The 23,598-nt window shown below is 32.5% G+C and overlaps 1 protein-coding gene across 1 annotated transcript; it reads right to left on the bottom strand.

Moving 5' to 3' along the window:
* Positions 1-11,751: 11,751 nt before the first annotated feature.
* On the bottom strand, positions 11,752-14,886 carry LOC143572863 (putative serine/threonine-protein kinase PBL28). Its single transcript, XM_077057906.1, has 4 exons — positions 13,381-14,886; positions 12,659-12,933; positions 12,057-12,200; positions 11,752-11,760 (listed from the first exon to the last, which is right to left on the bottom strand). Exons 1-4 carry the CDS (start codon positions 14,423-14,425, stop codon positions 11,752-11,754), a joined length of 1,473 nt encoding a protein of 490 aa, XP_076914021.1. The 5' UTR covers positions 14,426-14,886.
* Between the last annotated feature and the right edge of the window lie 8,712 nt (positions 14,887-23,598).

Genomic DNA, 23,598 nt, shown 5'->3' with positions numbered 1-23,598 from the left:
TCATTCTCTGTTAGTGTAAATTGCAAATTAATTATGACGGTACATATTGATGAAAGATGAAGATTTTAAGTTTCAAATCATTGATTCTTAGTAGATCAAGTTTGGTTATTTATGATTAAAACAAGTCAAATGGGTCGAACAATTAGCATTGGGTTTCGATAATTAGCAGACCTCAGACATAAAATGAACAGGGATTCGATAAACGAAAGTATGTATACCGTAGGGGACAAGGTGCATGGTCCTACTATTAACCCTGTTGTCACCTTACTTGTTGGATCCTGGTACAAACGATCTAGCCAAATTACCTGTACTCTAGAAGAGTAGCCCCCCGTCATTATCAATGAATTCCCATTTTCCGCTGATGCAGGCAAAGGGATAAAAAACCTAATTTGTTTGTGAAACGTCAAGTCCCGCCTGCTTATGCGTACCTTCGTTAACTGCAAGGGTTGTCGTAGGCTCACTAAAATCTTTTTGAGTGCATGTTTCTCATCTGATCGCCTGCCAGGTTAGCGAATCCCTTCGTTTGAATTCTACGAATTGGCGTGGTGGATTCTCTCTTTGGATTCTCAGAATGTGTGAAAGGAACTATATTCTTGGCCCTAACGATAAGAGAACGATCAAGCAGAAAGAGCATAAGGAAGGTACAGCCCAACTATGAGGTACATTAGATAAACAACCTTTACTTAACTAACCTATTTTACTGAAGCAACGGCAGGTCATGGAATCTTCTAGAGATTCCCAAAGTTTATTCTTCCTCTCCACGCACAGGCAGATCTTAGGCTTTCTGTTCTTTGGTCGTTTCATTATGGAAGCTAATCCAGTTAACTGATGCTTTTTAGTAAGCTAAGCTGTTCACCTCAGTAACGCGTGGGAATCTGCCGAACTTATTACAAGAAAACCCCTTCTTTATGTTTACTTCGGGGTTCTCCTCCATCGGTCAATGTATTCTTACTTACCGAAAAGAAAGACTAGTTAGGTACCGTAGGTAGAGCATATTCCAACACTTTGGATAACCACTCGACATTGGCACCTTGGCCAGGTAGATCCGTCCCACTCTCCGGACCTCACCTCTGCTTTTTTGGAGTACGGGCTGACTCGGAAGGGCAGATAAAACAGAACCTGTCAGTTACGCCTTTAGGGACCGCCACGTATAGCTTTAGTTTATTGCTCTGGTTACGAATGACCCAATCTATCTACGGCAACCACCCCTACTTTTAGTAGATGGAGATGACATAGAAATTGAAGTAGTGTGTGTGAATCTAGTGTAAAAATGAAGAATTTGAGGAGATGAAGATGGTAATCTTAGATGTATCTATTGTAATGTTTAAATTATTATTAAAAGAAGCTATGTCAGCTTAAAAAAACTGGCAGGTCAATTAACGTCGTTAATTTTCCGTTAATAGGGAGTGACGTCGTTAGTTTTCCGTTAATAGGGAGTGACGAAAACAAACAAGGTGAAAGTTGGGAGTGTTGGGTAACAGATAGTAGGGAGTATTAAAAGCCAATGAAGAACCACACCTGCAAAAGAAGGAAATAGGAAATGCTTTGATCGATCCTTTTACAATTGTAATGAACATGGAGCATGATGGTTACATTCGACTTTATGGAAAAGGCGTTATTAAAAAACTAGTGAAATGAATGAAAGATGGTGGGGAACCATATACGATTTCGCGGAGGGGGGGGGGGTGGCTGGCTTATGGAATCGTTAAAAGAAAATGTTGAAGTTGATAAAACACAATTTCTTTATATGCGAAACAAAATGGGCGAGGACCAAAAAGGAAACTTGACTGTCAACAAGCAAACTTGAAAGCTATGATGCAAGATATTATGGAAAACCTACCTGATGGAGTTTATGATCATAGAGATGAGTATGAGGTTTAGTTACTTTTTATAATTTTAGTTGACAACTTTATTTTGATTACGTTGTTATTTTGAGATTAAACATATGGTAAATTCTGATACAGTATTGTTTATTATATTTATGTTTGTAAGTCCCCAGTCCCGGTTCCCTGCTTTAGCGGTGGATTTACTTAGAAACACAGTTTTAAATATCATAGTGAATTAAAACTTTTCGCGGAATATAAAACTTCAACATATATTACATAATCATTCAAATCGTTTATAACAATAAAACCTTTGTCTATAAACATAATATAAAAAGTCAAATTAAAATATCACAACATTCTTCTAAAGATGCCAGCCTCTTCAGTCAAATGACACGTGCCTCGATCTAGCCAGCTGCCTTAGCCTATTCACCTGCGTGCATACTAAAAGTAAGTTATGCTGAGTGAGTCTAGTTAATCAGACAACAAACAATACGTTCACATACTACATACTTATCCTGTTTTACTTTCTTTTGTACATACATAAGTATATACCTTCTTTCTTACTTTCATACCTTCATTCTTTCATGTTTCATTATACTTTACATACATAATATTACATTTTAAAAAGTCTTTCTCCCTATAATTTCACAGATATTATAAGAATCTGGTCCTATCCTCTCAGATATTATATATCATCTCCTATTTTATAAGGGCCTGTCCCTCTTTTCCATTTAATCATACTTTCATACATATATTTCCTTATACTATCATTCATATAATTACAAACATACTTTTCTATATCATTCATTTATCATTCATATAATTACATAGATACTTGTCTATATCATTCATATATACCTTATAAGACATTCACATAACATACACTTACCCTTTAAGGTAAGTGTACTAACTAATAACATCAAGTATGCATACAACCCCGAAAACATAACAAGGAAATGGGGCTAGAAACTCACACGTGTCTTGTGTTTCTCAGAGTTAACTATAATACCATTCCTTAGTTGTGCATGGCTTGCTATGTAATAATTATAAGTAAATTAACCATCTCTAACTATATCATCCTTCTATGTTAGTGTAACCCCAGCTAACGAGGTCCTCGCAGCGCCCCTTGGCAGAAGTCTCCCAAGAATCTGGTAAAGTACCAAGAAGCTATAAGCCTTGTATCTTGTCTTTAAACTTAATACCCATACCTGCAAGCTGATTAATAACACCCTAAAAAACATTCAAATAATCAGTAACATGAGTTCCATCATGGTATTTTAAGTTTATCAACTGCTTAATCAAGAACAACTTATTGTTCCCGGTCTTTCGAGCATACAACTCTTCAAGCTTGATCCATAGAGTATGAGCGTGAGTCTTCCCACTAATATGGTCGAAAACATTATCATCAACCCATTGCCGAATATACACACAAACCTTTCTATGCAAAATATTCCATTCTTCAACAATTTTATCTTCTGGTTTATCGGTACTGAACATCGGCAAATAATAATCCTTCCCAGAAAGAAGATCTTCCATCTTGTCTTTTCAAACATGACAATTAGAATCATTCAAATTCATCATCCTACTTGTATTAGATTCCACCGTTCAAACAAGTCTTAATACCACTCTGTTGGGAATTCCGACGACCTAGCCACTAATGTTAAACAAATAATGAGGAAATAATCTTCGCTTGGCTAACTTTTTCCCGACCCAATGAACCAATGAGGATGCAAACAAATAGAATATTTAAATGCAACAAGGGCACAAGAATTTTAGCATGGAAAACCTCTCAAAACCGAGATATTAAAAAAACCACGAGACTACTAAAGCCGTTTCAAATCCACTATCACCAATAATAGCATTACAAAGTCTTCTCTAGATAAAACTAGAGGCATACACAAATCATCATATACTTGGAACAAACAATCTTCAAGTATATGGAATCAAACTACAAAAGAGTAAACAAGTAAAAGAGTATCACCAACGAGAGACTAAATCAATCTCTGGAACGTCTTTTATCTTCACCAAAACAACAAAAAACTTGGAGCACCTTTTATTCTCTTTGTCGACTCTGGTATTCTCTTAACAGCAGAATCATAATAAACCACATAGAATAATTGTCCTTATATTTTGAATGACGTCGGTAAATTAATATCATTCCAAAGAAAAAACCTTTTTGATAGCTTTTAAGAAAGTCATGAGACCCAAAGAAAAATTTACCAAAAATACCCTGTGGTCACATGGGCCAAGTTCCATCAGAAACCAAAACACCCAAATTTGATTTGGTGTGTGGGCAGATTATATATATATATATATATATATATTTAAGTTTAAGAGAGAAGTCATTTTATTGCAAGAAGTGTAAGAAGTTATTTCAACCAATCAAATTTTTTCTTTTGTTTTTTCCTTTTAATTATATCCAAGGGTATAATGGTAAGGATTTTAATTTTTATATTTGGTAGGTATTAAAGTTTTATAAAGTTTCATTTTATTTCTTTTATTAATTTCTATATTTGTTAATTAACATTAAAAAATATTATCATTGTTTTTATCATGCGTGTTTCAGAGCAATTTTTTTTTAGTTTCTTAGTTATTGATAAAATCAATTTATCGAAAAACATAAAACTTATATGATTCAAAACTCAAAACCACTATAATAATATCAATTAAAAATTCAAAATAGTTATGATTATATCAATCAATATATGTTGATATTCAAATTCACATCCCATGCATACACGTTTTTGAAAATTTTTCTTTTTTTATATATATTTTATTATTAAACTACCAAGTAATAAATATAAATATACATCATGGTGTACAATATTACAAATTTGACAATGTGTAATGATTACAAACAAACGACATAACTACACATACCTACATAAACAAAAACAACTTACACATGAAATCATTCATACACAACTATTAAATAACATATCACTACACAACTATTATATAATCCTACACAAATTAACTATAAGATCATATCATGTAATCCTACACATTACATATTACATATATTAACAACGTACACAAACAAATAACAATTGCAATCTACACATTACTATTTACACATATTAACCTACACATAACAGTTACCAACTTCGCATTATGTAACAATTACAACCTTCTCATATTCACCTACACATAACGGTTACAACCTTCACATTACGTAATGCACATATTAACAATAAGCTACACATACAAATAACAACCTACATATATAAAAGCCTACTCATATTCATTACAACCTACTCATACATAAAAACCTACACATATAAATAACTGTCTAATCATACTCATTACAACTTATTCCAACACAATAAACATATACTTACATACAATACTAAACATTCTAAAAATACTATTCATGTTAAAATTTCCCCCATTTGTTGTACATGTAGGAAAAAAAATCATAAAAGTAATTTTATATTTTAAATCCTTTGTATAGGCTTATGATAGCATCATGGGTTATAACTAAGTACATGTAGGCTTACGACATGGTTATGAAAAACTAAAGAGTACATGTAGGCTTACGACATGGTTATGAAAAACTAAAGAGTATATCTTAATATAGTAAAATTATTTTCAATCACATGACTTGCCTTTTATTATCCTTCATACTAAATGTATTCAAAGGTTGAATGTCTGAAAATCTTTTTCTCGAGTTAATGATATTGCCATTTAATCTAAATTTAGATAATTATGGATGATAAATTACAACATTGTCCCTTTTTATTAGAAGACTTTAAAAACAATAATTCAAATATTACAATAATGTCATAATCAATGTAGTCCATTGATCAATCTTAATCAAGGGTTACAATTCATTTCTTGCATTTATCTCAATAAGATGACTTCTCTCTTAAACAATCCCATATATATATATATACATACATACATACACTAGTTTTTATCCCCCGTATTACAGGGGTTTTTTAACCTTTTCATTTATAATATTTATATATTTTGGAATTTAATTTTATTTATTGTACAAAAGTTAATAATATATATAGTGTTTGATAATGAAAGAGATTCACATATATACGAGATGTTATAACCCGGTTTAAAAGCTATTTGAGTTTGATGAGACCCATGACCAATTTATAAAATTGTCTTTTTAAAATTGATTTTTAATTATAAATAATATATATATATATATATATATATATATATATATATATATATATATAAAAGAAATCAAATATTTATTTTTAATATATCCTTATTTTATATGATTTTCATACCAAATATTTGGTTAGATTAATTTTTAATTTAACGAGATATTATAACCCGTTTAAGTAATATATGGGTTTGGTAAGACCCATACCCGTGTGTAACAACTCGGGTTTCCAATTTATATTTATATTCGTTACCCGGCCCGCTTTCATGTTCGGGTTATTTTATTAAATAAAAATATCGCGTTTATCGAGAAGATTAACTATTATTACGTTGTTATTTATTTGATTATATAATATATAATTATAACTTTCTTACTTTGGCAAAAACCGCCCAAACTTAAACTTTTACCTCTCATTGTCTCCATCTTCATACTCCAGGGTCTAAAGTGTAAATTATATATATATATATATATATATATATATATATATATATATAACTATATTAGAATCCTTATAACCCGTCACCCAGACCCGAACCCAACTCTTAGACCCGTTATTTCTATCTGGTTACCCAATCCAAATTCAAATTCAAATTCAAGTTCCTATTTCGCAAACCCGGTTACACTATATGAAAGCTTGGACCTAAATCCTCGGAAGCAATATGGAATTTGAATCAAGATTGTGATATATTTCCTAATCTCGGCCTAACTAACACTATATTTATGGTATTTGGATCTAATCAAATCCGCAATTCGTATTTCATATAGCCGAACCAAAAACCCTAAATCAAAACGCGTATAATCATTTGTAATAATACAATTAAACGAGCAAGCAACCTCTATTCAACCCTGCGACCATAAACCTTCAATAAATCGATTCCTTAATACTGATCTGGAGCCGTCCTTGAGTCCTATTGAGCCGTCTTCTGCAACCTTGGTTCTCCATCAATTCGCAAACTTTTCAGGTAATCAGTATATTCAACATGGTCGCCTTAACCTATATGACATTAACCCTAAGATTAATTGAACCAAAATCAAGCAGGTTAATCAATTTGATTTCTAGGGTTTATATGAAATTGTGGGTTAACCAGGGATGCTATTTTTGTTTGCGTTTAAAAACCAATAACTACCTAGCGCAGGTGGTGGTCTGATGTTCTGTTCTTGGACTGAGCCAGTCCAGTTTTGGGGTTTTTATTTATTTATTACTTTTGTTATTTGTTTTAAGGTTAGGTGATTAAATTAATTAATTATAATTAATATTAATTATTAAATAAATATTATTTTAGTAAAACCGACATCTCGAAGTTATTTTTGTTGTCAAATCTCGTTTAAAAGTTTCGTTTACGTATGTATATATTATAATAAATCATCGTTACCTTGTTTAAAACCCGACACTGTTAGCTCACGTTTTCTTGATGTTGAACGTCTATACAAACTCGTCATATATATATATATTTAACAATGATATAATAAGCATATTAAACTTGTTAAATAAAACTTTATCGTTAAAGTTTCGTAAACGATTCAAAATATATTTTTATTTAAACATTATTATTATAATTGATTTACTTACTTACTTAAACCATATTTATTGAATTAACTAATTTATTTATTTATTTAAGTTGTTTAATTATTTATTTTATCAAATATAACATTAATTGTATTTTGTGATAATTACTTCAAACAAATGATAATAAAGATTGAATTCGCAATATAACCGTAAGGAATCAGTCGTTCAATTATTAACGTCCTAATCACTAAACATAACTCAAATCACTTCGACACTTTAAATCATTATACACGTTGTCTCGTTATTAATTAATTCATATTAATATTATTTTAACTAGGAATCCTTGACGGTATATCCCGAAGGATTTATCCTTATCTCATCATCCTCATGTATTTCGTTCATCCGATCAGGTGAGTAATCACTCCCCTATTTTACTTGTTTTCAAATGTTTTGGGGACACTTGCGTACCATTTATCATATTATTTATCATATTATTTCTCAAACGCAAACTGTGATCTTTGTGTTGTGTATCAATTGAATGATTGCATGTTACTTGCTATTTGCTTACTTGCTTACTTGAATCGCATTCGGAGAGGTCCAACATAATCTCATTATAGTATGATCATACGACCGTCGTAGTGGCCGGAGCCCGATCGCATTGGCAATGGTTTCACCGACACCTCATTTTTGGTAACCAATGCCCATTCGCATGACAACGGTTTAGCCCTTTCTTTATGGTTGATTGTTTATGTATGTGCTATGGTTTAATTGGTTATACTCACAGATAACAGTTTTGCATATTTTTATTCACTTATATCACTATATATTATTACCATTTTTTGTTTGTATCAAAACTGGTGATCTACTCACTCAACATGTGTTGTTGACAAACATATATTTTGTACGCATTTGCAGGTTATAGATTTGGATTGCTTATCGAAGTGAAGCTCACATAGAGATGACTTTAGGAAAAAAACATATACAAGAATAGTTGGTTTTGTATTTGTAATTTTCTTTATTTTTGTTGTATATAAACGTTGTTTGATAATAAATAAATTAATTAGATATTGTCGCTTATTAATTTCATAATAGTAACCTTGTGAGCTGTGACAATCAGCTCACGCCCCGACATTTCCGCCTTAGGTTGGGGTGTGACACCGTGATTTCGGGTCAAATGAATGAGAAATCTTCATTTACAAATAATGCAATTTGGTGGCTTGAGAGAATTTAGAGAGCGGGTTGTGTTTCTTTTTCGTTACTTAGGGTTTGATGATTAAAATGTTTCACAAACAAATGAGATGTTATAACCCATTTAAAAGCTATGAGTTTGGTCAAACCCATTACCCGCTTTTTTTTTTTACTTCAAAATTGTTTCTTAATATAAATAATATATATTTTTTAAAAATTTGGATATTAATTTTTAATTTATCCATATATTATAGGATTTTCATATCAAATATATGGTGAGATTAATTTTTAATATAATGAGATGTAATAACCAATTTAAGGTTATTTGAGTTTGGTGAGACCTATACCCGTGGATTCGGGTCAAATGCATGAGAAGTCTTAATTTACAAATAAAATAATCTGGTAGCTTGATAGAATGTAAGGAGCAACCAGAGAGCTTTTAAAGGTTTCGTTTATAAATATATTTAAGATTAAGATTTTTAGTTCTTTAGTTTTTTCTTTTCCTTTTTTTCTTGCACGCAACATGTATTGTAATTTATTTACATCCTCGTATGTTGTTTTACATTATTCGTTTATAATATCTATATACTTTTTTGAATTTTATATTTATTTATTGTAAGGAAGTTAATAATATACTTAGGATTTGATGATAAAATGGTTTTATAAATAAATGAAATGTTATACTGGTTTCAAAGCTATATGTGACACCCATGACCCACTTATTTATTTATTTTTACCATAAAATTGTTTATTAATTATGAATAATATCTTTTTTAAATATATATTAATTTTTAGTATATTTTTTTATTTTGTAGGATTTTCATATCAAATATTTGATAAGATTAATTTTTAATATAATGAGATGTTATAACCCGTTTAAGGGATATATGGGTTTGATGATACACATACCTATGAATTCGAGTCAAATGCATGATAAGTCTTCATTTAAGAATAAAACAATCCGGCGGCTTGAGAGAATCTAGGGAGCTTTTGTTTATATATATTTAAGATAGACTTTTTTTCTTTCTATATTACTAAATAAAATAATAATAATAATAATAATAGTAATAATCCATGTACGTTAGTTGGGCTTTTTCATGAGTAAAAATTACCCCAACATGATCATATGATCATGGCAGCTCTAGACCTTCTGGTTTCTTTCTTTCTTTCATATCTTTATTTATATTATTAGGTTTCGTAGTATGAACATGGTTCTTATGCAAGTGTCAGACAACACCAGACTATGTAGTTAGAGTCAAACCGTGTTATCTGTTGGCTCTAAACATGTGAGAACTCATTATTGTCATATAAAATAAAGAATTTAAATTGTATAATTACTTTACTTGTATATATAATTACTTTACTTGATTCTCACGTTTAGCACGCTAATTTCATTTGTATTGGATCAAAACCCTTAATAAGTAATTAAGTATAGTTTAATTCTTTGGAATGAAACTGTTCTATTTACGTTGTTGTCCATTCGTAGTAACCGTGAAGAACCAAGCAGTGTCAATAGTGGGAATCAAGCTTATAATATATATAGTTTAATTTTCACATAAACAAGTTTAAACATTGATATCTTATTCATCTTAGTAGAACACAAGTGTAAATTAATAGATTATATTAATTACAATTGTATATAATTAACGGTGTCCGAAAAACTCATTTTTCACTAATTTTCCAACACCAAGAATCCATTCAAAAAAGGAGAAAACAAGAAGTACTGATTTACAAACTAACGATTTACAAACCAACCAGAACACAATGACAACAACCAAAATCAAAATTAAACCAATCAATATGATCATAAATGCCTGGCATGAATCGCTTGAACTCTGTTTGTCCATTTCCACATCTCGTTGTCTCAAGCTATGGTGATTTATTCCCTAGATAACAGAAGGAAAAATAATGGCATTAGCAACTATTTATATCTACATAATGTTTCTGCATAAATGTTTAAAAATTATGGAGGTTGAAATGAAAAGTTTATTGATTAAATGCTTACTATAGATCGCGTTACGCAGTTGCTATCAGGAATGCCCCATTCCTGGAAATGCTTCTTATACTTGTCCATGAATGTCAGAATCTTTGATTCCGCGTCCACCTCATTGCATATTTGAAAACATAAACTTGCTATGCCGCTCAATGACTTATTCGAGCTTCTGCTCAGCGTAAAAGAGGTGACTTTTTCCCCAACTACCACCTCCTTGAATAACTTCTTAAAACCGCGCAGGTTGCTTGGCAACGTATCCCAATCTAACAGGTTGATCCTTGTTCAGATTTAAGCATTTGCATCACCTCAAGCTAAAGGACAATAGGATACAGAGGTAGAAGTTCCTTACCAGACCTATGAGTGAAAAATCCATGTACTAACATAGGAAATTCATACCCTGAAATCTTCACGTTAAAATCCTGCAAATTTATATTCTAATCTTGAGACACGTCGGTAAAACGAGTAGGAGATGTAAGAAATGCTTTTCTTTTTTCTTTGTACGGAAAATTATTACACCCCAATTTTTTTTCTCATCTTCCACTAAACTTTGGTCCGCCAATGATCAACTTAATTTTATCCACCTTGGGACTTCAACTGTCACCCTTTGGTGAGGATTAATGGTGAGGATTTCTAGTTGTCAACTTATTTGTGAGAGGCAAGAACATGAGAGACTTTATATACTCTACACACTCAAAACACAATAAAGTTTTCTAGAAACAACATGATGAATTTCAGGTTTGGTGATCTAGTACAACTGCTTTTGTTAGGAGACAGTATCAAGCACACACTTTATATATCATATATTCTACATGTTCTTTGCTTTCTCTTTACATCAATTGTATGTGAGTGATAGTTAAGGCTTGGATACTTATGGTCTTAGGTTCATGTGGTTGATGGTTAAGGCTTGGACACTTACTTTCCCATAGTGATGAGTTTCCTCGATGGTGTGCTTGGGTGAGTCAGACCTAGAGCGTCTCCAGAAAGACTAACTTGGGTAATGAGGGTAGTTCAAATCGCTGCTATAAAAATATTTGTATTTGGATTGTAAGTCCTTTAAATTGTGTGTTTTTCAATTCTTATTGTATTTTATTCTAAATATGCGAACGTATCCCTACACTACCTACAACAACAAAATATAATATATCAACCAAAGATTGAAAAATATCTTCTGGTCATACCTCATCAAACAGTAACTTATTTCTCGCAATTAGAGACCCACTATGTGTCTTTGTCATTTTCCTGACTCGAAATTGTGACTCGTTCAAGAAAACCATTCCTCGAGCAATTCCAACAACTATTTTGATCCTAGTAACCAGTGGAAGTCTTGCTATAGTTCCTATACTCATGAAAGATTAGTTCTTCCGTTAAGTTGGCATTATTTCAGTTTTGAGTTTGGTCTAGAGTTATGCTACTAACCGCTACGAGCCTACGAAGGAGATCCTCAAAATTTCCGTTGCACATGTATTCATACACAAGGTAGAGATCTCTACCACATTTACAATATCCTATGAGTTGAACAAGATTGGGATGTTGAAACTCTTTGTACATCTGCAGATCAAACTGCATTTAAAAGAGATCAAAATTTTAAAAAATATGCTGTCACATGATTAAGATATATGCAAGAACACCATGTAGATTTGAATAGGAGTCATATGTACGCACACCATCTAACATCTCGTCCCATACCGTTTCAAATAGCCGTTTGGATAGAAGTCGGACGACCGTTTTTACCAAAAATTAAAAGTTTGTCTGTTTATGGTCATAATGGCCATCTGGATATTGTTCTAACGGTCATTCTAGACCATAATTTTCAAAGTTTGAGCCCCTATAGTCAGAAAGGCCATCAGGATATTATGCAAACGACAGTTCTGACCAATAATGTTAATAGTTTGACTTTTCTTGGTCTACACACCCGTCTGAATGTTTTGTGGATGGCCGACGTATGATGGTGTTACTATAGCATGACCCATTTAAATTTCCATAGAAAAAAAGCTGAAAATACAATGGATAAGACTTACATGTTTGTAGCCATCAAGGTTTCTAACCGCAATGGGTGATCCAGTATTAAGCCAACCTCTGTAAACAGTTCCATTAAACCCAAAACCCAACCTTCTATGCCAACCAAAGTGCCCAGTGTCATCTTCCAATTCGCCATATGCGTACTGTTCTACTTTTCTAGTCACAAGTTTCCGAGGTTTTATAAGCATTTCACCATGATAGCTACCACCTCTGTTGACTATAGTGCGCTGATTCGTTTCTTCAAGATTGTTTTGTACGCTTTTGTGTCTTTGCTCTAAAAATTTGATAAAAATGAACCATGTAAGTGCATATTTTAAAAGTATTGTCAAATAAAAATAAAACAATCAGTGGCGGACGCAGGGAATTTTCATGGGAGGCGATTAGAGTGCTACATCAAAATTTTAAGAGGGGCGATCGAGATTTTTGTGTATAAAATAAAATCACTTAAATTTGTTTTTTTTTAATAGAGGGCAACTACCTCCCATACTATGTATGTTCGTCCGCCAATTATTTTCATGTACATAGTTTCTTGGTACAGATAGAACCAAAAGAAAGCAATAAAGTTATCAACTTCTTCATATGGTATGACTCGGTATTTTTTTATCATGTAATTAATTTGATTTTTAGACTGGTATAAGTAGTACTTTTCTGTTCATAAGAATATGAAAACACAATTAATAAATAAGAACATAGAATACTAAAAGATTATAAATTTGTATACCAGAGTTAGGTTTGCTCTCAGGAACAAGATACTTAAGAATCTTGGAAGGAAAACCCATTCCGCCTGGTAACATAGCCGACATATTAGCTTTCTCTTGTTGTTCCAGTAAGTCCTGAAGTAATTCTACAACTTCAGTCATTGAAGGGCGTTCTTTGGTAAAACCACAAACACAACGATCTGCGATTTTAGCAAACCCTCTTAAGCATCTTTTCCTAATAGTTCCTCTGATATTAATATCAATCATTTGGTCTAATTTTCGGTCTTTTATGCATTTTTGAGCCCACCGTACCAAACTACAATGATCCTCTCCGTTGCGTTCATCCACTGCAAGCCTCCCAGATAGCAATTCAAACAATACAACCCCAAATGCATAGACATCTGTTTTTGTTGTCAGTTTGCTTGTATAGTAATACTCTGGATCAAGATAACCGAATGTGCCTTTAACACTGGCATCAAGATATGACAATGACTGATTAGTTGGGCGTATTTTTGACAACCCAAAATCTGAAATCATAGCTTCCCATTTCTCATCCAAAAGAATGTTCGAACTCTTCACATCACGATGTATGATTTCTTGATGGGTACCAACACCAGTGTGAAGGTAAATCAATCCAAGTCCAGCATCTATGCCTATCTTCAATCGTTGAACCCAACTTAACGGTGTTGTAGCTTTATGTAAATGATAATATAGGGTTCCATTGGACATATATTTATAAACAAGAATCATCTCCTTGTTATCATCACAAAAACCAATCAGAGATACCAAGTGACGGTGACGCAGCTGAGAAAGCATCTGAAGTTCGGCCTTAAACTCAGGTTCCCCCTGGTTCGACATTGAATCCAACCGTTTAACGGCAACATTATGATTACCTTCTTTACTGCAAAGTTGACCACGGTACACTTTTCCAAATCCTCCATGTCCAATGATCTGGTTTTCATCAAAATCATTGGTCGCGTCTCGAATTTCTACAAGTGAAAAATGATGGCATGTTTGTGCAAATGCTAGTGATGGCAATTTGTCAGTATCACTAGTTGTAGAGGACATAATCTTGGCTAGTTAGTAAGATATCGGTAGTTACATCTCAAAAAGAAATCACATAGAAGAGTAAGAAGCTACAGGTGTATTCCCCAAACACAACTGCCATATTCTATGTAGTTTTATATTAATAACCATTCAAACCATTACAATAAAGTGGCAGGCAAATGAGCAACAAGCGGCCATTGATGTCACCTCATGCCCGTTGGTTGGCCCAACAAGGATGATCTCCTTCCTCCACAATTTACATATATAACTTATATATTTAAGGGAAAATGTCCAAATCAATAGTTTATTGATGTCATATCATTTCACTATCAGTTAAATAAATTTCCTTGTTATCTCCACCATCATAGAAATTCCGTAGTTATATTTGTATCATCCGTGGCTCCAAAAAGGCCGGCCATAACAATCGTAAACAATGGTTATCGTTTGTTTTTCTTTTGGCAATTTAATGTTTGGACATACTCATTGGCTAGAGTACCCTCAGTGGATTAATTTTGTTTATGTCATAATCAAATCCACATCCAACTATATTTAAACACTTAATCAAAAGGACAAAGTTAAATCCATTGTTTTCAAAGACAAAATTTACAAGAATTCTTCAAGTGATGAAGATGATGTTAAACATATACATATATATGGAATAAGCTAGATTAATCATTTGTTATTTCCCTAAGAATGTATTATGTAATCATGATAGGAGCTTACTGGTTAATATCTCTAACAAACTGGTATCAGAGCACCAATAACTGATATGATCAAAATCACAAATACTTTTTCTCTTCATCTAAAATCAAAAACGCCCTGTTACCAAAATTAAAATCGCAATAATAAAAGACCAATATAAAGAACCAACAGAAAACAATATGTCGACCAACAACGATCACAGCTAACAAAATGTAACGAGGGTAAAAATTGTGCGACACATCAGTTGAGCCTGATATCAGGGATATGCTATCGGGTCTGCTGCCTTGGTCTCCTTATCTCTGTTCGGTGCATTCGTGAGCCGGACGAAATCACAACCGTAGATGTACTAACCACAAAAGTCTTAGTTGGTTAATATGCATTTAAATCAATTATTACTGTGCCACACTATCTGCTAGTATTTTATAAATTACTCAAAACCCTTTTTTTTGTCAATTGATTTATTTAATGTTTCGGTTCTTGGTTGATAGCAAAACTGAAACTGGACCAAAAATTGGCTTTATAAAAAATATAAAACCAAACCGTCGATTTTGTATTGGGTTTGGTTATTTTCGTTCAGTTACGTAGGTTTTCTGTTACAGTTAGCTATATATGTTTGTTGACACGCTTGTTGGGCTTGCTCAAAAGCCAACTATTAAAGCAAAAAACAATCCGCCTTTTTTGTTGTTAATTTTTGTTATTAAATGTTAAATCTATTGTTAGAGAATTAATGTCTAATGCTAGGTCTAGTGGGCTAATAATGTCATTTGTATGAGTGTAAGGGGCTGAATTGTCATTATATGAAAATGTGTAAAGTGTAGCGCATAAGGTAGTGGCGTATAAGCTTATACGTCAGTATAAGCTTATATGGTGACTAGCCTTATACGCTGACACCGTAGACAGTATAAATAGGCTTTTCATGTTTAATCTTGTAACAGTTAACATTCTGATAAGATTTTTACTCTCATTGTTATATCAATATATTGAAGCTTACGAGTGATTGTGTTGTAACATCTTTATGATATAATTCCGCGATATCGTATAGTATAGTAAATACATGTTATTTGATCCATATCATATCGTTTATACACCTACATGATGTTATGCATGATGAGGATCATGATCTTACATCTATTATAAGTGTAAGAAATACAATATTTTTAAATTTTCCAAAATAAATGAGCTTGCTCGAGCTCAAATTTCAGCTCGCTAAGAATTTTTGAGCTGAGCTGGCTTGTTTAACTTCGAGCCTACGCTCGATCTAAAGCTGGCTTGGCTCGTTACACAACCCTACTTTGGACATGAGTCATTTGTTAATCTGACCATTAATCTTCAAATATTTACAACTTTAGGGTGGTGCTTCTGAGCATGCAAGGACATTCGGTCCAAAAGGATCGGACCCACACACGGCAGCCGTGATTGGTGACACCGTTGGGGACTCGCTAAAGGACACATCTAGTCCGTCTTTGAACATCCTCATCAAGCTCATGGCTGTTGGGTCGCTTGTGTTTGCTCCGTTTTTTGCTACCCATGGAGGCCTTCTCTTCAAGATTTTCTAGACTTTATGAACATAAGGAAGTGTGAATGAAAACCTTACTGATTTTCAAGATCTTTGAACACATGTTGGTGCTTTATGCTTCTCAATATCTGTACTGGTTATAGGTTTATGAGAAATTTGAAAATTTTCCTAACACAGGTTGATGAGTGACTAATGATATAGTGATGATGATGATAAGTAGTCAAATCTAATGCAGAGTGGCTTATGGTAGGCAACAATCTTGTAAAGTAACAATCTTGATAAAAATCCGACTTAGGGTCTTGTTCGCCTAAAACAGTAAGCTAGTCTCGCAAAGTAGAGTGCCTCGCATATAATAAGGCTCGCTTAATTACCTTGGTGTGCAAGTGCGAACCAGTCATGTTTGCAAGTGTGAACCAGTCATGTATACGAGTGTGAACCAGTCATGTTTGCGAGTGTTTTGTTTAATTTGTGGCAATGATAGTTTTGCCATGTGAATCTTGTATAGTAGTTTAGTTGTTCAAGACGTGAGAAGTTTAACCAGTCAAGGACGTGACATGTGAGTTTTAGACCCCTTCTGTTTGAATGTTTTGGGGTTTGTTTGCATACGTATACGTGTCATGTGTAATTGTAAAGGAAATGTTTGTGTAAAACCAACCAGTCTATGAGTTAGTCTAGGCTCCCTCGAATGGGCACAGTTCAGGCTCTTGTATGAACATAGCAGCGCCTTTGTGGTGAGTGTCGGTAAATTACATATGTGAGTGATGTAGGTCATCTCACGGTCAAGAAGGTATGCATGGTTAGTTAGATTAAGATTAGATTGACAATTAGACTGATTTGATTTAGATATGGTAAAGGAAAATTAATGTTATGCATCAGTATGTACAATATATTATATCTATATAATGAGTATCATGTATTATAAAGTGATATGCTAAAAGTAATCAAATAAGTATTAACTAAATTACGCTAAACAAAACACTAAGTTGTAACAACTTGGATTTTCCATTTAATATTTTTTATCCTTTACTTGACCCGTTTATAAGTTCGGGAAATTTTATCAAGAATATATTGCATCGATCGAGTTATTATTATTTTATTATTAATTGTTTATTATATTTATTTAATATATATTAATAACTTTCATTTATCTACATTTTCAACCCTATACCATACTCTAACCCATCTTTGTACCCTTACCCTTAGTTGAGGGACCAAACAGCAAATCTGATAAATTATAATCCATCTAACCCATTAACCCATCTACCAAACCCGTGTCCATCACCCATTCCGCAAACCTGTGACCCAATTAGCTAGCTTGAGCCACAATTGCCGACATAAACTTGGAAAGTGGATCAGTAGTAATATTCTCCATACCATAACGAGCTTGCCGACAATCGTAATCAGGAAACTAGGATCAATTTTATATGAATTTTCATATTTTAACAAACCGTCATTAAGTAAATTGGTATTATACACCTAGAGATCAATATATTAATTTTATTTCTGCCTGCACGTCCTTAGTTGCATCGTCAATTAAACCCCAAGGTTAATTACATAATCATAAACTCGTGTCTGCCATTCTTGATTCTCGTTTCTGCCGGCTTAGGTAATTGATTAGTTGTTTATTATCGTCTAAGTGTCTGGATCAATAACCCTATAATCAATCGGCCAAACATGCAACGATTTGGCCGATTGATAGTTCTAGGATTCATATAGTATTCTAGGTCTGCATCTGTGTGTTTAAAATTAATCAGTTTGGGCTAGGGTGGTTGCGTTAAGGCTATAGGTGGCTGGGGGTGTGGGTTCGAGCCACCCCTAGCCCGTTTTACCCCTTTTTATTTATGGAAAATATTTTAAGTATTATATTTATTTCTTTAATCAATTAAATAATATTATAAATATCATAAGATTAATAATTAATTGATATTTTATTAAAACCGACAATTTAACATGTTGTTTTTCCGAGTCCTTGTTAAAGGTTTACATATTTATATATAGGGTTGTTATTACTTAAGAACTCTAAAAAAATTAAGAACTCTAAACAACCAAACATTTTTTTTATATATAAACATTATTTAAGAGTAGTTTTATCATATTATATATAAAAATTTTTAATTACATACATTAATCACAAGTTTACATATGTGTAAAATTTATGTACTAACAAATTTACATAGGTGTAAAACAAAACATAGATACGTATAAAAACTAATTTTCAAAATTGTAATCATAAATATATAAATAAGAAATGATAAAATTACACTCAAACAACATTAACATACAACTTTTCTAATAAAAAACGTTAGTTTTTAAGGGTTCCTTTAAGTTCTCAAATAGTTTAACAGTTGTGTAATGATACTCATCTTATATGTATATATATATGTATGTATGTATGTATGTATGTATGTATGCATGCATGTATGTATGTATACAAATATGATATAAATTGATAAAGGTTTTTAATAAAGTTTTAATATAAAATACATAATTAAAATATAAAAATAATTATTGGTCAATATTTTTATAAACAAATATTTCTATTATTTATTTCAACTATAATACTTATAATTAAAAGGATTTATGTTTGTTTTAGTTATAAATATTTTACTAACATTTATAAAATAAACTTAATTAAATTATTTTAAACTTACAAACACCCGTTAATCTTTATTTGTCAATTTATTAATTTGTAGTATTCTCCAATTATAATTATTACATAGGATTTTCCGTTGATCTATCTCGGCAAGCGTGACGTTTAATTTGTTGTTCTTATCACACTCATTCATTCATTTGCCTTATTGACAAGGTGAGTAATCACTACCCTTCTTTTACTTGTTTTCCAAACTTTTGGGGACATGTACATACTTACATTATTTACATACTATACGTATTCACATTAGCAACTGTTAACCTTGTTTTCGTTTTCTTGTATTTACACTACGTGAAAATCGACTTTTAGCCACACATGTGGTCTGGGCGATTTGCCACACTTCGGCTTAAATGTGTGGCTAAAAGGTATTTGACCATATTTGAATACCTTCCAGAATGTTTTGGCCACACATGTTATTCTTCATGTGACCATTCTATACCTACTCAGGTACTTTTCGCCACACTTTGAAAAAAACTGTGACAAAAGCTAGCCACATTATAAAAACGTGTGGCGAAATGTGACCTACAGTTATAGTTTGTTTGATCTTTGATACAAGTGACAAAAAACACATGCATTAGCCACAAACTGATACATTTAACTAGCCACATGTTTTAATAGTGTGGCCAAATGTGACGAACGACTACTGTATTGATAAGAGGTGTGTCTAAAAGGTAAAAGATATAGCCACTTATATTACGTTGTGTGGCCTAATGTCACATTTGTTAGCCACATTTTTAATAATGTGGCGAAATATGACGAACAACCATTGTATTTATTAGTAATGTGGCTAAAACGCTTAAAATATATGGCCACTTATATGAGGTTGTGTGACCAAAGAGTAGTTTAGTTTTATATGGCTAAAACGCTTTATTTTTCCTAAGTATCATCACCTTCACCTCCTCCCAATTACAAACCTAATCCATAAACATCGATTGAAGCTCATTACTCTTCTTCATCACTTTGATTCTTGCTCCAAACTTCATCAACCATCCTGCGATCAAATCTAACGGGGTTTTCAACATGATTAATTAGAACCCTAGAGATGTCAAAAAATGTTAGGGTTTGAGTTTTGTTGAGATCAGTTGGTTGACAGATTTGTTCTCGTTTATTGATTGGTCTGTAACTCGATGTTAAACAACAGTTATGTAACATCCCAAATTTCAAGATTTTTATAAATATGGATATTAAACCAAAGAGGGGTCAAAGAGGAAATAAAACAAAAGGGTGGGTGATGTATATTTTTGGATGTTCTGGATGTGTGTGGACAGATGAAGAAAACAAGCAAGAAAAAGATAACAAGCAAGAAGGAGAACATATGATTTCACTTCTCAAATCGATTATCAAATCGAGCATTAGAAAATACATAATAATCGTCTAGTAGATCGATTATTGGGTAAGTGTTTCTAACCCTAAAGTTGGGGCTTTGTTATCTACACTTCATGCATGATGATCTAGTACGTGTTTTATGTGATTATTGATGAACTGATAGTGATAATATTGATTATGTGATCTATTACTAGTTATAATTGTTGATTCTATCATAGTAGTGTCAAACTGTGTTCAAGAGTATACCATATTTGATGAACACAGTTGATAAATTAGAGATCTTTCATGGATGTGGTTATATGATTATAATCTGTACACATACGTTGATTGTTGTAATGCATCAAACATAAGAGGTTATTGTTAAAATATGTGAGCAAATAGGCATTTCAGATCGTGCGTAGAGATTTAAAGTAATGATTTCAAATGAATGCACACAAGGTGTTTGTGAAAATGTCTTAACCAACAAGGAATTAAAAGAGTTGTTAAGATGTGAAATTCATATTAGTGCTGTCAATAAAATTCGTATAAAATCATAGAAAAATCGGGTGAATGTGTATTATACATGCTTGAAAACCTCTTTTGATGTACTAGGTTTCATCTTTGAACACGATAAGCTAATTCATACTTAAAACGGATCAAAACAGTAGATTAAAATGATGACAGCATGCTGTTTGAAGTTAAATTATGTTGTTGTCATGTTCTTTGAATAATCATATAAAATAGTATAAAAATCCGAGAAAGATGTATTTTATATTCTTGAAAAGCTCTTGAGTCTATTACGTTTTATATGAGAACATGAAAAGCTGTTTCGGATGAAATATTGTTCAAAATAGTTAGTTTCTAGAGCAATACAGCAGATTCAGCATACTGTTTTGACAGAAAATAGGTTGCTGACCTGTTTTGCTAAAAATCACATATAATAAACCGTAGCTCCGATAAAGGTGAACTTTATATGCTTCGAAACCTCTGTGAGTTTACTACATTTTACTTTTGAGAATATTAAGTTAGTTCTGACTTTTAACTTGTCAAACGTTGAGGTGAATAGGTGCTGCACAAAAGGTGCAGTACTGAAAATAGTTTTTTTCATAATAATAAATGGTATGCGCACTTGTTTAGAAGAGATTATGACATAACTTCTTTAATGTAAATTAATGCCATAATTTATGAAGTTGCTAAGTAGAGCCTAGTCGTATATGTACTGAGTCAACCGTTAAAACGGGGGAAGTGGATAAATGACTTGAAAATGTTTAACTGATAACTTGATGAACATATTGATGATTCTTGGCTTGTTAATTATTCGGTATGAATGAGAGTGGTATGAAAATATAAAGAATACTAATGCCGAGTGTCCACATTATGTATTCTAACTTGTTGAAAGTTGACTTTAACAAGCTAGGTATGTTGAAGCTTGGAAGCCAACGAGTCAAATGGACGAAGTGTAATCAAGCTCCTACGAACAAAGGTAAGTTTATCTTACATCTATTTTAAGAAGTTACAAGTCTTATTAGTATGTTTTGATTTATTATGAATATCAAATGGATACGGGCCGCCTTGACCCATTAATTGAAAGTTGATTCTTTTGACTATACTTAATGCGTACTGGTTGTTTTAACTCGTTACAGTTTGAAGTTTACCCTACCAAATGTCTAAGTGGGAATTACTCGTGTCTAGAATATAAATAGTACTAGCATTGTGTAGTACGGTTTGATTTAGGTTTCGGACCAGCTTGTCGATTATAATAATAATATAGTAACTAGATGAAGATTTGACTCGTTGGTGAATATTAAATTAGTAGCATGATTTAATTAGAGAAATGATTCGTTAAGTTGCTTAGACGGGTTGTAAATAATATGTAGAAAAGTTGTAACCGTTTCTAAAGTTGAATTTTAGTTGAGACGTGAAATAGCATTAAGATTAATTTAAATGGGTTGTAATTATGTTGATGGGTTCTAATCATGCTGATTAGAAACACGTACGCGAAGCTTATGATCAATCGGGCGAGTTAAGATACATAATAAATTGAATCTTTGGAGTTGCATAACGGTAGCCGACATAGACTACGTTGGACCTGGTTTGGCTTAATATTTTGACTAATATTACTCCGGGTTTAATATCTTTTTTATATATAATATTTAAATATTGGCAATAACTAATATTTGGTATTGGATTGCTTTAGGTGAAGCCCACAAATGGAAGCAAAAAGCCGAAGATCAAGTGCTCGGATTTGGACACCAATACACATCAAAGTGCAAATTTCTAATATTGATAATGAATTATGAATAAGTTTTAAAATATGTACTATCTTTGATTAAAAGACAAGTTCCTACGGATATTATACGTGATGTTCGGATATTATACGTGATGTGTGGATACATGTTAGGACTTTTGGTACTGTTGACATTACTTATTATCACCAACGATTTTTTTTAATTGAGTCGTTCCGACCCTGACCCATTTCGACCCAACCCAACCCATTTGCCACCCCTATGTTTAATGTATATTGACGGGTTAGGCGAGTTGTACCCCTTAAGACACAATTTAAAAAAATATTCAAAAATAATAATAAAAAAATCATAAGTCAAATTATAAATAAAAAACGGAAAAAGTAAAAAAACTAAACATTTCCTCCATTGTCCTTGTTAAAAAAATCGACCCGAAACCCGTTTTGACCCGTTCCGACCTTGACCCATTTTGACCCAGACCCGTTATGACCCGAACCTTATGACCCTGACCCATTCCGACCTGAACCATAACAATCCCTTTTTTTAATTGACCCGTTTGGATCTGACCCGTTTTGACCCATAACCCGTTCCGACCCATAACCCGTTTTGACCCATAACCCGTTCCGACCCATAACCCGTTTCGACCCAACCCAACCCATTTGCCACCCCTATGTTTAATGTATATTGACGGGTTATGCGAGTTGTACATCTTAAGACACAATTTAAAATTATATGCATAATGGGCCATTAGAGATTTCAAGGCCCAATATGATCTATT

Source organism: Bidens hawaiensis, unplaced genomic scaffold (assembly GCF_021521415.1).
Source record: "Bidens hawaiensis isolate Kalapana, Puna unplaced genomic scaffold, B.hawaiensis_p1.1 tig00026075_1, whole genome shotgun sequence".
Classification (NCBI taxonomy): domain Eukaryota; kingdom Viridiplantae; phylum Streptophyta; class Magnoliopsida; order Asterales; family Asteraceae; genus Bidens; species Bidens hawaiensis.
Note: the sequence above shows the minus strand (reverse complement) of the source record. Positions and strands in the feature narration are given on the sequence as shown.